General features: G+C 46.8%; 1 protein-coding gene across 4 annotated transcripts in view; it reads left to right on the top strand.

Moving 5' to 3' along the window:
• Positions 1-18,394, top strand: part of LOC117893140 (regulating synaptic membrane exocytosis protein 2) — a 66,426-nt gene that overhangs the window by 17,079 nt on the left and 30,953 nt on the right. For 3 of the 4 annotated variants that reach the window (XM_034799596.1, XM_034799595.1, XM_034799598.1), the window contains exons 3-5: positions 3,347-3,544; positions 11,748-12,397; positions 16,044-16,179. In XM_034799596.1, the coding sequence (XP_034655487.1) occupies positions 12,362-12,397; positions 16,044-16,179 (172 nt within the window). In that variant the 5' untranslated portion in view covers positions 3,347-3,544; positions 11,748-12,361. The remainder of the gene's footprint in view (positions 1-3,346; positions 3,545-11,747; positions 12,398-16,043; positions 16,180-18,394) is intronic. The other variant, XM_034799597.1, reaches the window with a different exon arrangement.

Raw genomic sequence — 18,394 nt, 5'->3', positions numbered from 1 at the left:
TCTTGGCATTTTCTCCCCATTTACAAGTAGAAGGAGAAGCAGAAGCAGCGGCTGTCATTCGTTGCACACACTCGAGGAGGAGGAGAGGAGGCTTCACCCAGCTACTCGCTGCTGCATTGCTGCTGTTTGTGTAAGGGTTCCATTGTGCTATGCCCGCATAAGTATGCTACAATTTCTTACCCATTTCCCTTTCTTTTCGCTGCTTTTATGCGCTCTCTCTTTCTCTCTCTCTTCCGCTCTTGTTATTTATTTATTTTCGCATAGACATTGAGCATGGTGGAAGACCACAGCCCGAGGGGGTAGGGCAGATGATCTAAGGCTACGCCTTGAGTAAACATTATTAAAATTGCCAACGTTGTCGGCCCGTTGCCGTTGCCAGAGCAATCCTAAAATAACCAAAGGCACCCAAGGCACAGCAGCAACAGAAGCAACAGCAACATAAGGAGGGAGGAGCAGGCAGTGTCGAGTGTCGTGGTGGAGGCTCTCTGTAGTAGTGGCAATGGAAATTGTCATTTTCATATGGGTAGAAGGAATTCCCTACCATTCAGCCACACACATTCTCCCGCACACACATGAGAGAGCACTGGGGCGCTCCCTCTCCCTCTGGCACACACACACACATTGAAAAATGGATGGCATCTCTCATGGCAGGCAGCCAAGGTTATTATTATTGCTAAGCGGAAAGTGGACAGGGGACACAGAGACCCAGAGACACAGATACAGACCCCACAGATGTCGTTCTACTTGTTGCTTGGACTCCCTTGGACTCCTTTAGCCAACCCCCTGCCGCTGTCCTGTGTCCTGTGTGCTGTGTGCGGGGCGCTGATTATCCTGTTTCTCTATCTCCATCTCTTTGGGGTTTATTAGAAAACTGTCAGCACACGACCCGACGCACACTTGACATTTATTTATGCAAAAATGTGAAATCATTTGTGAAACTGTGCCGTCAACGCGCACCCGCACTCACACCCACACCCACACCCTCCAAAGCAAAAGCCAGCACCCCAACGAAAGGGATCCATACGCCTCGTTGAGCGCTGACCACAGAATATGGAAGCAGCAGAAAAAAAAAACAGAGTTCTCGGTTCATGAAACAAGTTTTTTGCTGGGTTTTGAGGAAAAATGTGGCTGGCTGGGGCTGGTGAAAAACGTGTGGACCACAGGCGGGAGGAATGCATTTTCCCTGGAAACCACTTTTGAGCTGAAGCTGTAGCTGCAGTCACCATGTGACCCACCACCAGTGTGGCATGTGGGATATGGAATTTGCTGATTAGATTAAAAACTTTCCACTTCCTGCAATTTTTTATGCACTTTTCCATGGCCACATGCCACACGCAGCGAGCGCTTGCTGCCATAACTTTGCCTGGCAATTGCTTTAATATTTAATGTTTGGGGGGGAACCCCTAATCCTAATGTGAAACTAATTTCTTTTGTCAAAGAATATTCGAAATCAAAGGCGCACACGTGTGTCCGGTGCACATCCGGCTGGCATAGAGAGGAAGTTGCTCCCTCACGAACAGGGACGGGGAATCCGGCGACGACTCGGAAGGCTCATTAGATGGGAAAAGATGTTGCCTGTCTGGCTGCCTGCCTGCCTGCCTGGTTATTGCTCTATCCAGAACGACAGCAAGTACTCTCTGTGTCATATTCCATGGATATGGAGTGGATACAGTCATTTAGGAATAGGGAGGTCGGGGACTGTGCTGAGCCTTAACCCGAAATGTGCTGCTTGCTGCTGTTGCTTGAACGCATATCGGGCGCAAATATCTGTGCCACACTCCACTGAGCTTAGACAAACACAGCCAGGGCGGTGCGAGGACTACAGCACCAACGATGGCTGTGGATAGATATAGCTTTATTGTTGATTGAACAAAAACAAGTTAACAGAGAGAAGTGAAGTGGCTACGTGGCCGAGAGTTGAGTTTCCTTCCCCAGGGTACGTCTCCCCCAAGCACGTCCAATGCGAGTGCGAGTATGAGGAGTCCTACTCCGCCTACAGGATGTCTGTCTCACTGACTTGTCCCGACAAATTTGAATGAATTTTCCATACATAATTTCGCCTACGATCAGACTTTTGGCCAAGTTTTAGGCCCTGACTCGTGTGCTTGAGTGACTTTGAAGCTGTCGAAAATGGACTTTGACTTGGACTTGAAGCTTGATAAAAGTTTCGTAGAAAATTCAGAGCCATCCTCATAGCGTCGGTCGGTGTCCGTGTCAGTGCGTATGCTTCATGGGCTTAAGTTTCCCCCTCTCCCTCTCTGCGTCTGTGCTAATTTATGCTCTTGCCTTTGTCAGAGCTGTCGACGAATTGGCCAAGGCCGTGGGCTGCCTGCCACGGCCACTCTGTGCCACTCTACCATTCTGCCACTGACATTGACGACTTCCGGGAAAACAACTATCCAGCAGCAGAAGGACTGCCACCGCTGCCCATTTACTAATTTAAATAAACTTTCAACAACAGGCAGAGGCAGCGGCAAAAGCCAAAGCAAAAGCAAAACTTTTTGCATTGCCACTCCAAAGCGAAAACATAATGAGGATGTCCTGTGCCAAAAATTATACCGACACTATCATTAGTTGCCTGCCTGCCTGCCTGCCCGTCGAACGGAGAATGCCAAGCCTCCAATTTCCGTGCCACACAATTTTGTGTTGCACACTTGAAGGCGTCTGCCATTGTCAAGAAGCTGTATGCCCATGCCCCAAGGGTAGACCGCAGCCCAGCAGGCAGTTTGAACAACTTTCATAATTACGAGAGAAACGACACAGCAATGGCAGCCAGTCCCTCCCCCCCAAACAAATGCCACAGCAGTCGAAAAGTTTTCCACGAATTTACGAGAGAAATTTACTTCGTACTTTTCCTTCTCCACTTGGACGAGGCTCTCACTCTCTCGCTAGCACTTAGGCGAAGGCTTAGTAGGTACTTAGTACCCGCTGCAAATGGAGGCCCATGCTCAGCCGCCGCGTTGTGATAAAGTATTAATAAAGAGGCGGGCACTCCTACGGGTAGCCTCCCGACCACACTCGTTGCAAACATCATCCAAACTACAATTAAAAGTATTGTAGAATTCCGAGAAATAAACAATAATGAAAATGTATAGCCAAGAATCAGCAATTATAATGCCAAAGCATCAAATTAAAATAACTATTCAATTGAATTAGAATGGAATGGAAAATTGATGGAATTCCTTTTGCTGCTCGGCTTAAGGGAAAACCTTTCCAACTTGCTTGATTGCAGTTCGTTCCGCCCGAAGGAATATACCGTATAACATTTTGATTTATGCGCCGCATTTCGGATTCCGACCGCCTGTCTAATGCCAGACTCCTTACATCCTTACATATATCCTTGCAGATTGACTTTAATCACGGAGCACGGAATTTCAAATCGAAAGCCAAAAAACCGAATGCACATCGACATAAAGGCCACAAATCGAGCAGCAGGCATCCCATTATGATGATGCTCATGATGATGATGATGAAGACGAAGGCCATGCCAGTGGCAGTAGCTGTGGCAGCAACAGTACAACGGAAATGAAATCAAATCGCACAGGTAATTTGTTGCCACAATGGCCAGATGAGAGGCCTACTTTTACTCCTTGCTCTGACGACTGCTTACACCGTAGTGTGTTTACATTTGTACACTACACTGGGAGAAAAACTTGTGTATAAATTAAATATGAGGTTTTTAAATGGGAAAATTGGGAGGTTGCTGAAGACTCTGACTAAAAACCACTTGCTTTTCCACAATTTCCAATAGCGCTGTAAATCTTTTGAATGTTGGAACTCTTTTCTCTCTCTGCACTCCTTTGTTTGGCTTCCCTCTCTGTATATGTGTGTGTGCATTACAAATGATGGGATTATTGTGCGCAAATGATTAGGTTTTTGGTGCCGTTCGCCTGGAGAGGACAGGCGTACAAAGTGGAAGCCGGCACCCCGGCATCGGCATCGGCACCACCACAAGGAATCCAATGCCGGCCAAGAGGCAGCAAGATGTGGTTGAATAAGGGAGTCCTTCGACTCCACCTCAACAGACAAACCGCAGCAATTATGTATTGCTGTGCGCATTGCCTGTGGAGGATCAATTTAAATTGCGGGATTCAATAACCAGAGAATGCCAGGCAACATCCAATATCCAGTTTCCTTCGGGCGCTCTTTGATTAATATGCATGTTAAATATATGTGTTATGATTGGGTTCAGGGTCTTCTGTGTGTGTGTGTGTGGGTTTGTAATTAATAGGGCGACGACATCAAAGGCTGCTGGAAGGAATGCTGTTTGCATGTGTCCCTCAATTTGTCAGAAATCAAGCATCATTCATGTTGCATTTTTATGAATCAATTATGGAAAGTCGTGTCCAATGATTGGCGCTGATCCACCCGAATGGAATTAGCTTGAATTTCATTTAAATATCAGTGGAAAACTCTACTGCATGCAATCAAATTAAATGCATATAAAATGTTGAATATTTTATTATTTTGCAGCCGGAATGATTGTGGGAATTAAACATTTGTCTGACATTTGACCTTACGGCATGGGGGAAGCCCCTTTCCGCCCCAGGGGCTTAAATATTGCATATAAAATGGGGATACGTATTATAAAGAAATATTTCACATGCAATTCAACATTTGTGTTGGGCTGCAAAGAATGTTTCCCGCTGCAGACAGCTGAAGGCGCCGCAAGGGAGGACAGGCAGGCAGAGAGACAGAAGGGAGACTGGCAGAAAGACAGACTGTCAGACAGACACATGTTCTGCGGGGATAAGTAAGCAACCAGCCAGGGCACAAAAGGATCCAAGCGAGCAACTAGCATAACAATAAACGTAATGACAGCAGAGACAGCAGGAGACTGCTGTCAAGCAAGCGTGGGGCGACACATAGCGCCAAAGAATGTCATAGACATGCAGTTTACGAGCACATGGACGGTTACATATAGATGGGAACCATGAATAATGCCACGAGTACGAGCCACAACCCACATAATAAATCACATCATCAGCAGAACAAGCCCCAAAAAGAAACTACAAACAGGTCGGGCATGAAATTTGAGTCTATTTTCGCTCTTTTGCATATTTATGACAAATTGTATTTAGTTTGTGCTCAGATTTTTAATTGACTTTTGCTGCAACAGCAAGAGCTGACGAGCCACGAGGCCATGTCCTTGCCAAGGACGAGCTGAAGACACGAGAGTGGGAGGCGACATTGAATTCGCATTAGATGCTTCGCTGCTAAAGTTCATCAAGGACATGGGGCCATGGCCATGGTCGACAGTTTTCGGGGCATTTGATGCCCCATGCCTGATGCCTGACGCCTGACATTGACATTGGCACGGACTGTACATGCGGACTGTACTGTATCATTCATGAATGTGCAATAGGCCCAACCTTATATGTATATGTGTAATCCCGCAAAGCAAGTGAATAATTAACTTGGCCAATATGTATGTTTCGGCAGCTAAGGTCGGTCTGACAGGCCTTAACCTTTGGCCCTGCTCATGGCAGCTGGCATGTGGCATTTAATTGCACAATAAATGTGCCGTCACACTTAATATTAGATATTTTATTTGCATTTTGTATTCTATAAAATGCTGCTCTAACCCCAGTCAAGTTTTTCCAACTTTCTGGCTGGCTAAAGCGCTTTGCTGGAAAAATAATTATAATTATTTTTTATTGCCAGCGGCATCGGTTGTGCCACCGCCGCTGCCACCGCCTTGTGGTTTAATTAATTGCGGTCACTCTCTCACCCTCCACTCTCCTTTTGGAACATCCTTGCGGTCGTGCCATCGCTTAACGGCCATTAAGCCTTTTCTTGTTTTTATTTTATTTTATTTTTTTGGCCTGTTATGGCCTTCGGTTTTTGGTTTCTTTGTTCTTTGTGCCATTTGATTTAATTTGGCGATGCCCCACAGCCACAGCCGTGGCGCGCGTATCAGTGGCTCCTAATTGAAGAGCATAACTCAGCGGATGCATACAAAAATGGCGAAATTTAGATGAAAATTAAGCTGCGGGCTTGGGTTTTTGCCGATTTGATGACAAAGCTGCGTTGCTGCTAACCAAATTGATGGCAATTACTGCCCCGCACTCCCGCTCCGAACTCCACTCACCCTTTATGCCCCCCTCTCTGACGGGCTCTTTAGCCCCACAGACGAGGCGTGGCTGTTGCTGTTGTTGCTGTTGCTGCTGCGTTGAATTTCACGCATTACTAATGAGGAGTTGCCACGTCGCGACGCGACATCATAAATGTGACACCCAACCCCACGCCTGCTCGTCTGCTTCCCCGTCCCCTGCCACTGTGTTGGCACTGCGAGACTTTCCCCGCTCTGTGGTGGCATTGCGAGACTCCATTGCGTGCTGTCATGCAAGAAAATGGTCGCCAGGCTGCACATTTTACAAAGCGTTAATGAGCACTCGGATTGCTTTGTATTTGCATGGGGGGAGTGGTGGCAGGGGAGGGAGAGTAACGGATATGTGTGCACCCAGAGAAAAGAAATACCTGAAACAAAAGTTGAAATCAAAAGATTTGGCTTTGAGTGTGGAAAGTGTAACAAGAAAGTGGTTTCGCTTACTTTTTGACTTGAATATGGAAGTAATTGTTGCAAATTCGAAAATAATTGAAATAAATTGATCTTCAAATGTATTTTTTGGAGGGAATATTTCTCATATTTACATTGATATTCATTTACTCATGTTTCCATGGTTTTCTTTTACTCTTTCAATTTTCTCCGAGTGTTTAATACATTCTACTCGTATCCCTATCGCAGACTTGGCGTATGCCTAATATTGGTTAAGCTGCCGTTTGATGTACATCCTGGAATTGCATTTTGAGCGTTGGTTTTGCTTCAGTTGCTTTGCATAAACAAAGATAGGCCTTTCCATTTGGATTCGTGGCTATTCCTCCTACTAATATTGGTTTCATAATCATGGGCCCCAAATCACTTTGCCAGTCCCGAAACACGCACTGGCGGGGCATGGCATGGCATCTGGCAAATGTTGACAGTATCCACTGCCAAACAGTCGCCATCCACAATCCCCAATGCCAATAGCAATCCTCAATTCCTGTTGATAATCAAATAAACGCAGGGCAAAGCAAAGCAATTAAATTCCCTTGGGGGACAGACAGACAGAAGGACAGACGGAAGGAGGAGGGAGGAGGGACACACACGAGACAGAGAGGCAGAAAACAAATAAAATTTTCTAATAAATAATTTATGAAACAATAAGCCACAATACCAGCAAATTGAGTGTAAAATCGAGAGACCCGACAACAATGGACAGTCATTAGTTGCTGCAGCAACTGTGGCAGCCCAAAAAAATCAACAATGGCCAAGAGCCAGGCAACAGCAGCAGCAAACAATTTCATTTGTGAAGTGAAAACACTTTGATTTGATTTCAATTAAGATGAAAGTCAGGCAACAGGCGACAACAGGAGGCGGCACGAGTTTCGAGGATAACGCGTCAAACAGGAGACGGAGAGAGCAGACCGCAAAAAGCGGCACTCGAATGGATATCGAGGCATGCAACACTGAGTGGCATTTTCGGTTGGGTTTTCGCTTTGATTAAATGTCAAATTGCAAACCGCAAGGCGAGTGGCACTTGGGGCTTGAGCACATGTGTGTTGTGTGTGCCGCGGCGTTTGCCACGCCCCAGCAACGCCCATTTGAATAATTGAGTTTGGCAGCAGTTTTAAACGATTGCCAAAACCAAACGCTGCCTTTGTTTGCATTACAGTTCTTGCAGTTGGACCAGAGGGGAAGAGTTTGGCACTCAGGCTAGAGGTTTTCCGGTGTGGAGCTGAGCGGTGCTGGCAATGGTGGGCGTAGTTTTATTTAATTTGGTTGTTGCGTACGTGCCCTGCATGGGAATGGGAATTGTTTTACCGAAAAGGGAAATTGTCAATGGAAATGGCAAACGGGACTGTTCGAGTCGTAGTGGGAGTGTCGGCAGCATCTGTGTGCTTCGAGTCGGAATAAGAATGAAAATGAGAATCAGAATCAGAATCAGACAGCAATCTGTTCGGTCAGCCCACAACAAGCGACAAGCCATGACATTTCCACCCACTTTTGTTTATTCTCAGCAATTAAACCTTGCCATGGAGCCAGGCAGCCAGGCAGCAGGAGGAATGTAGACCCAGAGGCGGTAAGGGACTGGGAGAGAGAGTGAGAGATCATGTAGGGCCCTCTCCATCTCTGTCAATTAGTTAGAAACGGGCGTTGACAACGGATGTCCACTCGAATCCCAGGGCTAGAAAGCAAACAGAAAGCCCTCTCCGCGGTCCACAGCAGCAGGTTCATTAAAAGTCCTTCCCAACAATAACTAGTGGCAGCGAGAGTGAAAGTGTCCTTTGGAGGGTTTTAGCCAGTGCTTCATTTACCCTTGCGCTCTGGCAAAATGCATTTCCTCTTGCCTGATCGATAATCTACTGCTATTTTTCAAGTGGCATACCACCTTTTGTTGCATGTCATCTTAGCTGGCACTGCAAGTGGAGTAAGTGGCATTCATTTGTGGCTTGTTCTACAGATAAAGTCACACAAACACAGAGACAGAAGCAACAGCAGCAGCAGCAGCAGGAGGAAGCACTGCTGCAGCATTGAGGGGTGTTAACAAGGCAACAATCAACAGCAACAAGGCAAGGCAGGCAGGCAGGCAGTCAGCCAGCCAGCCAGCCAACAGGAGAGTTGGCTGAGAGGGTTAAAGGGTTTGTGGCACGGCACTCCCACCAGTTTGTCTATCGCTCCCCCCCCATCGTTTGGCTTTGTTGACAACGCTTCATTCATGCCCCATTCATGGGGTCTCGGTAGCAGCAACAGCATCCGCATCAACATCAGCATCAGTATTGCTCCTGCTGCATGGACACGGCCATGGACACGAACACGGGCACCCTGCTGTCCGGTTTTATTTATGAACTGCGCTGCGATTTCTCAACTGCAATTGGAGCTGCTGCTGCGGCTGCTCCTGTTTCTGGCTTTTGTCCCTCCCTTCCCTCTTGGCCAAGCGCGTGCTGCTGTTGCGCTTCATTTGTGTGAAGAATTGCTTTGCAGGTCTTTTTGTATATTTGCTGCCATTTATTTTCGCACTGTCGTGCACTTAATTTGTGTCCCACACACACACACATATATGTACATGTGTGTGTGTACTTTCCGGCACAACAATTCACTTTGACACTGCGCCGCGTGACATGAGTCGGCAATAAATTGACTGGGCAAAGAAAGAAAACAAAGGGAAGATGTGGGGGAGCAAAGAAAGGAAACAAAAGGCAGATGTGTGTGTGGTGGGTACACATGTGGTGTGTGGTGTGGGTGCTCCTCCTACATCTTCTATTTTAGTTTCAAACATTTCCATTTCGATTTCATTTGATTTACGGCGTGGGTTTTGCCTAGTGCCTGCCTGTTGACTGTTGGTGCGTGACAATTTCCATGTCCTTTGCCCATTGTGCGTGTGATAAATCTTGGCCGGACTTTACTTGGAACTTAATGCATGTGTTACCAACACACACACACACCCACATATATGCTGACCTTTAACGCTAATGGTAATGCGATCAGTTTTCAGTTTCATTAGCATGCAAGAGGGCGAAGGCATTTCGTTGGCGATACATTCGCCCTGGGCTGGGTCGCTCTCTCTGGTCTTTGGCTTTGGCTACATTTTGGCTTTGGGCTTTCGGCTCATGCCTTCAGCAATTTCCCAATTTCGCGCTAATTAACTGTGTGCCAACCACAGGCAGGAAGCAAGCAGCCCTCCAAGTTTTTCGGCAGCCTGGCAGCCTGGCAGCCTGGAACTTTGCCAAGCCAAAAGCAGCCTCCTGGTTGGAGCAGGCTTTTACTGTGAACAGTCAGTCCCTTGCTCTGAGCAGGCTTCTACGCTGAACAGCCTTCTACTGTGAACAGCCTCCGACTCTCAGCAGCCTTCTACTGTGAACAGCCTCCTGCCCTGAACAACCTCCTGCTCTCCTCATGCCTCTCACGCTCTGTGCTTGTGTGTGTTCATGTGATTTCATGCTCGTTGGCAACACCAATAACAGCAGCGGCAGCAGCAGCACCAGCTATGGAAATGTTACAATTTATGAGCACATCCTTGTGTAAGCTTGTCGTCGTGGTCCCGCGGACAAGCACTTGTAACACTCTCTGCACCTCCCACTCTGGCTCGTACATTTTCCACCAAAAATCATGGCGCTGCCCCGTGATTTGGCTGCATGGAATGCAACGTTGCTGTTGCTGCTGCCTGGCATTTTGACAGTTTCAAGCGGCAACTAATTTTCGCATTTTACCCGCCCCCAACCTATCCACTGAAAATACAATTTAAAAGTTTTGCGCTGCTCCTCCACGCTGTGTGCTGAGCGGCGCTCATTTAGCAAGTCAGGAATTTCATTTGGCGTAAACACAGTTTCCCCATGTCATGCCATCGATGCGAGGATGCACGCGAGAGTATCCTTTCCGTCCAATACTTGGGGTGCAAAACTCTTCTCGTCTCGGAAGTGCGCTTCAATGGGTTTTTATGAACTTTTTTCAATGTTTCAATGAGAGATAGGACATGGGATAAGGGGTCCTCTTGACCAAAGTTTTGCAACTTGAAACTTGAATGAGTGGCCCAGCCCCATGAATCCCTCTGCAAAGTCCTTAATTTCTCTATGACTAAACAAACTGCCAACAGCAATGGCAATGGGAATTGGAATGGGCAATGGGCAATGGGCCAAGGCAAATGTTAACCCCATTGCATGTGGAAGATGGAAAATTGCAGCTGCAATCGAGCGAGAACGAAATGCTCGACAATTGAATTGCGCTTGTGGGTCATTTGATTTAATAATTCCATTTGCAGGCGGAAAATGCAAAGCCACATGACTCCTCCACTCTAGCGTGCAGAGTCCTTTGGGGTTCACCCCATTCTCCATGCTCCACCGCAATGAGCTGCAGTTGCCTTGCCCCTGCTATTCCACTCCCCGACCTATAATGCTACCCCAATGAACTGCAGTGAATGGCCGATAAGCTCTCTGCAAAGCTTTGTGATTCGAGAGGGTACGGAATGAGCAGGAGCTTAAGGACTCAACAAAGCAACCAACGACCCACACATCAGCAGCTCGGCAGCTCAGCAGCTTTGTTCGGGCTTTCAGTTGCGAGGGGGAAACAAAGGCAGGAAGCGCCGATTGGGCGAGGAGGAGCTGCAGTAGCTATACAGATATCACCCTGCAAATCGATAATATCTGATGATCTATGGGGTATAAGCTATAGTTTCGGTGTGAAATTTAAGCAGCAGCAGGACTCAGAGTGTTGAGGAACATCTACAACAAATCTGGGCATACAAATTTTGATTGAAAATCAGTTTCCTGGGGGTGTGGCTGCTGCTCCTTTCGTTAACCCACTTGGCAGGCGGCAGGTCAGTGTTTATCGCGAAAGGACTTTCTTGCATGCCACAGGCGACGCACAAACACACACACGAACATTATTTCCGCCTTATAAACTTTCTACGCTTGACTTTTCAGCACAGTTTTCCACGGCGCGGCATTCATGAGCGTGTGAAAGGGCTGGGGATCGGGCAGGGTCTGGGGACTGGCACTGTGTAATGCCGATGCTTATCGTAGGCAAATTTATGGAACGAAGTTAAGTACGGTGTAAGCCGGGGAGGCCCATTATGGTTATACTTTAAGCGAAACTTTCGCCCGCTCTACCTCACCCTCCCTCCTTCTGCCTTTGGCCAAATGACTAATTATAATTTTCTGCTTATTCTGTGTATATTTTCATGTTTTCGCTGGCCACACACACAACACAGCTGCAGGAGGAACGCAACAGCAACGCAACGCAACGCAAATAATAATAACAACAGTTGTGAATTATGGGAAAAAGTTAATTAAAAGCCCAAAAGTACGGCACATAAGTGGGGCTTAAAGCGAGAGGCATAAGCGAGAGCCCATAAATCAATCGGAACGAGAGTAAGCCAGCCAGCCAGCCAGCCGGAAAAAAGGAGAGAAACAAAGGAGCGAACGAGCCAGAATATGTAGAGTAGAGGCTGAATGCATGCCCAATGTCAATGCCTACTATTTACATGGCCAATGAAAAATGGCCATCAAATTGAAGGGCATAACGAGCAAAGCCAGCAGCAAGAACAACAACAGCAACAAGGATAAATGCAGCAGCAGCAGCAGCAGGAGGAGGAACAAACCAAACAGAAGAACCCATTCAAATTGGAATGACTTAAAGCGGCTTACGAGTGTGTGTCTCTGTGTACATTGAACAACAACACAAAAACGAACAAAAAAGCAACCAAAAAAACCGAAACAAAGCGCAGCATACAGGAGCACACAGCGTACACACGGCGTATGCGTGATTAATTGCACTTTAAACACACACAGAGGGAGGAAAACACCAGAAGGAAACGCTGTCAAAATGTTGCCAACCAATGTGATGACATTCATGAAGAAGGTAAGTGGCAAGAACGAACGACAGGCAGTCAGTCCCTCGAGCAGAGGAGCGACACTTCGATTTTTAATTAACGAAAATATATAAATCAGAGGCAGAGGCAGTGCCCGAGAGACTCTGGTACTGAAGCGCCTCCTCCTCTTGCCTCTTGTCACAGACAGATGCCCTCGTAATTTATGCTTAATTTCATTTCATTTGTGCCATTTGTGATTGTGATTTTATAATTACTTGCCGAGCGGCGGCAGTGGCAATGCACTGAAAATTTAATGAGCAGCCGCGCCATAATGAAATGCAACAAAAGCGAATGAAATTCAAATTCAAATTGAAATCGAAATTGAGGAGGTGAAATGAAATGCATAAATAACGAAGGTAAAATAACGTTGGGGGAACTCTGCATTCTGCCGACCTGAACCGATCGTTTAAGCTTTGTTTTCCAAACAGGATTCAGGGAAGAAACAACAAACTGTAGAGTGTAGGTTCTTAGCTAGAAGGGTGTGGGAGGGAGGTTTGGGTGGCAGGTTGGACAAACAAAACTTTTTAATTAAAAATCCCTTTAAATGCTTTTGCTTGGCCCATGCCACACCCTCTTTGCTGCTGTTTATGAAGCCCGAAAAATATATAAAAATATACACAAAAAAGAGAAAAGAAACCAAACGCAGGATACGCAGCAATCGAAGCGGTTCAATTGTCCTGCGAAAACACCTGCCTGCCAGTCGCGTTGTCCTTTTTTTCGGGAAATGCGGAAATTATACACAGAGTCGTTGTAGTCGTCGCTGTGGGCGGCAGTGTGAAGCCAAAAATAACACAGAAAAGGGAAGAAAATAAAGGGACAACCTCAAGCAGAAAAAAATGCACAAGCTGGAGGGAAAAAGTGTAAATTCCAAGGAAATTCCCATTGGGCATAAAATTCTTTAGCAAAGTTAATAAAAACCAAGATGAGAATTAAAAGAAAAGCGGCAAAAATGCCAGCTGACAAGCAAATGCCCAAGCAACTAAATGCTGCAGATTTTCGCCAAGAGGGGAGAGAGAGGAGTAGAGAGTTAGGCAAAAGTTTTGATTAGACCAAATGAAGCACGAAATCAAAGCGTTCGTGGCCGAAAGATTGCCAGATTCCACGACTCTCAGACTCGTGTACCCAACTCAAGCAACTCGCAAGACAATGATGGTGATGAGCCTGAGAGCCCGTTGACAGTCTGTTAGCCAAAGAAGTCCGTTAGGAAAAGGATTTTCGCACAAAGTTTTTGTTGCCTCTCCCTTTGGCACATTCAAAATGCCCGAAAGAGCCACAGAGAACATCAAAGGACAAGTAAGTGGGCCATGAATGACATGGATACAAGGGCAGGCAGGGGTATGGCTGCTGCAGTTTATTTGCAGCAATTTTCTTAATAGTGTTCCCTGATGTAAAGTTCTCTCTGCACAACCATCCATCCTTCCGTCCGGTCATGCCATGCCAGGACATGCATCCTGCCCCTTCTTGCGGTTGCTTGATGTCTCGCCTGTGGACTAGCCTGTGGCCAGACACTGACCAAGCAACAGCACACACAGCACAGCACAACATGCCGCCGCACTCTGCCGCAACATCTCCTACAGTCTGCAGTTTATTGTGGAAGGAACAAGGCAACAAAACGTGTGGCTGGCTGCAACAGGCAGCACAAGGTCAGGCTGCATGTAATGAGAAGTACGCGCGTGCCTGCCACAGAAACATGACCTGAACTTTTGCCAGCAACTTTTAAGTGGTGTATTTTCTCATTTCGTATTGATTTCCAACTGCAGGGAATGCCCTGTCATGCCTCCTGCTCCTACTGCGCCTCCCTGCTTGCTATGCAAACAATTTTCATTCATAAGAAAAGATTCTTTCAGCTGCCAGCGAGTCTGCCAGCCGTGTGCCACATTTTCGCATTGACTGGCATCTTTTATGTGGCATACTTTGCGGCCATAAAGGGAGCACATATTGCCAGAGCCGCCATATTATTGTTGCCACCGATACCATGCCTCTGCCTCTGTGTCTGCGACACTGACAGTGGCAACAACTGTGGCAGCACTTAAACGTCAACACATAATTTTCGGCACTAAACATGAAACTATTTGCGGCTTCGGGTCATAAGACCCTGGGAAGCCCCAAAAAAGCACCAACAACAACAGCAACAACAACAACAACAAAAAATCATCATAATAAATGACAAAATTAACACGGTAATAATTGTGTATGCAGGAAGAGCAGAGTCAGAGACAGCGACAGCGAGTGAGTAAGGGAAATGGTAGGGAAAACGGAGCAGCAGAATAAGAGCTAAGGTTGAGGTACATCCCCTTGGCTGAAGAAAAATGGCCACAGCCACCTGAGCATATAAATTAAGTTGGTTGCCGGAGCTGGAGCCACGTGGAAAAAGGTTTACGCCGGCGAACGCTTCTCCTTTCACCTGAAGAAGGGGCAGTGAAATATGGTGCCACCCAAAACAAGCAACTATACATTACGATGAGTACACTAAGATTTCATGGAAGCTGGATGGAGGAGCGGAGGAAGGAAGGCCTTGCCAAAGGTTGCGCTGGCTAGAAACATAAATCCGCAGACCGAGCCACCGACATCAAATGACATCATCAAAAATGTAGCACAAAGCGACCATAATCTGACACTAGATGGCGCTTAGTCCGCGCTCTCCCATCCTCAACCTCCACCTCACTCCCACTGTTGGTTTCTTTTTTTGGTTTAGGAGGCCCTAAAGGTAGGCAACCGAAAATGCTGCAGCCGAAAGCACTTAGCGTAATTTGCGCCAGCAGTTTACTATACATACATATATCTCTCCCTGTGTGTGTGTGTATTACTATCTATGTGTGTGTGTGTGTGTGTGTGTGTGGATGGCCTTCATGTGCTGCCTGGCTGGCTTGCTGGTCTGTTTGTTCCGCTTTACTCGTTGGCGCTTTGGCAAATAGAAAATTTCCACTTCATAAAACGCTGACAGAGCAAAGCACAGTGGAGCGGAGGGACAAGAGAGAGCACTTATGTTTTCGGCCCTTTTCAATTGTTATTCCTCTCTGACACACACACAGAGGCTTTCTCTCTCTCTCACTCTCCCTTTTGTGCATTAAAAAGAATGACGGCAATTTTTTGGAAAGCCGCCGCTGGGCCAGCATCAGCCGGTCTCAGTTTCGGCTTTGCCTTCAGCTTTGTTTAATCAAAAATTACTTGGCACACTTTACGATTTCTTGGCAATTTGTTGCGCCTCAGCAGCAGCAGCAGCGACAGCAGGTTTTTTCCCGGAAAAATCAAATAAAACCCAAGGCATTTCGGGTTCACCTGGTCTGAGCATGACTGGCCGGAAAAGCGTAGAGAAAATCTTGGAGAGGACTCTAAAAGGTGTCTCCAGGGTTAGAGACCAAATCTTAAAAGGGAATTACATCAGCCAGGATTTGCTTTCCTTCTGCAATAATCTGCAAATGATTTTGCACAAAATAACTCAATCCCAGACCCACTGAACGGAAAGGGAAATTCTCCTGCAACGAATTAAAGCTTTTCCACAGAAATTAGTAAACGAAAAAGTTGCATAAAACTTTTAGAATGATGGCAAAGCTATAGCCGATCGCCGGTTATGCAAACAAGTTCAATATGTTGCCACAAATATTCATGGATTTTGCATTTCTTCTTCTTTTGCAGATGGTGGCCACCGATGAGACGAGCAACGAGCGGCAGCAGCATGCCACGGACTCGGGTGGCGGTGCCTCCAATACGGGCGCCTTGAACAAAATGAAGGCCACGCTGTCCTCCTCGCTGCTCACCGTCACAGACAAAGGTAAGTGGTGCTCATAGCTGACAGCAGGGTTTATCCTTTATCCCTTATCCCTGCCACACCCACCAATTGCATGGGTATTTATGGCAAGCTTCAAAGTTTTCCCCACACAGCAATCCAAGAGGGGGACGGAGCGAGGGCGGACTCATAACAATGAGCATATCCCTGGGCAACGGCGCGTATATGCCATATTTTGCCGCTTACGCTCGTTTGCATCACAGATTGGAATTGTGCAAAAGGGTCAAGCAATGCATCAGCCATCAGCATTACCATTACCAAGTCATCGACATTTCCCCATTTACCATTCTGCAGCAGCAGCAGCAGCAGCAGGAGCAGGAGCAGCTTCTCCCATTGCCATTGTTATGGTGACCATAAATGTGACACGACGACGTCCCCCCTCATGTCCACAGCAAATCCAGAGTCAATAAAAACCAGTGGGGAAACCAAACAGCAGCAACAGATTCACCAGCTTCAGTCGCAGCTTCAATTTCAGTTTCAGCTTTGTGGCAAGAACAGAGCAGGATGGAGTGATGGAAAGGGGCAAGGGAACACGACAGCGACACTGCAAATCACAACACGAAAAATGTTGTGTTGACTTTTGTGTTATTTTTATCGCATTTTAGTTGGCTGCCACCAAAACGATGCGACACTGCTCCTTGCTGACTGCTTCATGCTTTGCTCCTTGCTACTTCCTCTTTCCTCTGTGGCTTGTTGATTTTATGGCAGTGCCATCAGATTTATTAGAAAGAAATGAAATCTTATTTCATGATGTTTATTTAGTTGTGTCGTAAAACGGGAGGAGTCGGAACCACAGACGAAACCACAGACTGAAGCACACGCTGCCCCGCAGTCGCAGTCAGTTTGCTTTTTGTTTGTTGCCATAATTTGAGCAAATATTTTGGCACTTGTGTTGCTGCTGCTGCTGCTGCTGCTGCTTGGACACATAATTGAGGATAATCGCAGCAGTCGCTCCCAGGAGATGCAGCAGCAGCTGCTGCAACCACAGGACCTTCAGAGCACAACCACATCCTGTTGTTACCTTGCCGCAGGCAACGAGTTTTCTTTTGCAGATTTTTGTGGCTGCCTCACTTTTTTGAGGGTGCCTCAGGGCACACACATACCAACATAATTCACACACAACTAAAAGTTGGGCAAATGCCTTAATAACTTTATGTGGCAGCTCGTTTCCATTATGCTGCACCCCAGCCCTCCGCCTGCCTGCCTCTTGAGTGCTCCCTTGAGTTGCAATCGTTTTCGTTTCTTTTTTCCCCTCCCCTCTACGTAGTTTTTCTTCGCTTGCAGCTTGTCGCATGCAGCACTTGGCGACTCTTTATTGTTTCAGGCTCGTTCGTTCGTATTTGCTTTTGCCACTTTTACGGGCTGCAAATGTCAAAGGTGAAAGCACAAGGTGCAACTGTGCGTATGAGCAATGCACAGCCAGCAGTCAGCCAACAGCCAGCCAGCCAGCAGAGCGGTGTGTGCAGAGCAGAGCCTTTGTCCTTGCTGCGCTGGCTGGTTGGCTGGCTGGCTGGCTGGCTGTCCTCCCTACCTTCTGTGACTGTGACTAATGCACCGCGACTTTGTTCCCCGTGCCACACATAAAACAGTTGCACCATTTTCTCAAGGGTGAAATATATACACACACACACACACACACACCCAGGTGCAGTCTCACGCACACCAAAGCAAATAAATGTGAGGATAAGTGCAGGCAGCAGCAAAGGAGAGAGCCGTTTTTGGGTGCTAACCGAAGATGCAGATACCCTAGGGCAGGTCCAACTCCAGGAAACTCCCTGCAGATCAAAGAGATTATGCAGCTTGAAATTTCTCTTCACTTCAAGTGCTCTCTGTACCGATATACCCCACTTGTTGCCCTGCTCTTTTAGGGTATTAAAAGGCTTCACTTTTGACAGCTTTGCCGCTGCTGCTGCAGCCACTAAAAAGCTTCAAAGTTGAGTTTAAAACTTACTTCGAAGCTGAAAAATATATTCCTACATTTATAGCATTTATCACGGATCCCCGAGTCCCCGACAAATAATTCAATTTAGGAAACTTTCCATTTTTCCTGTTCATTTCGATGGCTGTCGCTGCATTTCCGCTGATAATAATAATTGAATTTATCGCATTTCGTGGCCAGCTGTTCGCTCGTGTCCGCTGGCTGTGGCAGAGCAGCATATCAATTATCTGAACTGTTGGCTAATTGAACTAGACTTTAGTG

This window comes from Drosophila subobscura, chromosome J (genome assembly GCF_008121235.1).
Source record: "Drosophila subobscura isolate 14011-0131.10 chromosome J, UCBerk_Dsub_1.0, whole genome shotgun sequence".
Lineage (NCBI taxonomy): Eukaryota > Metazoa > Arthropoda > Insecta > Diptera > Drosophilidae > Drosophila > Drosophila subobscura.
Note: the sequence above shows the minus strand (reverse complement) of the source record. Positions and strands in the feature narration are given on the sequence as shown.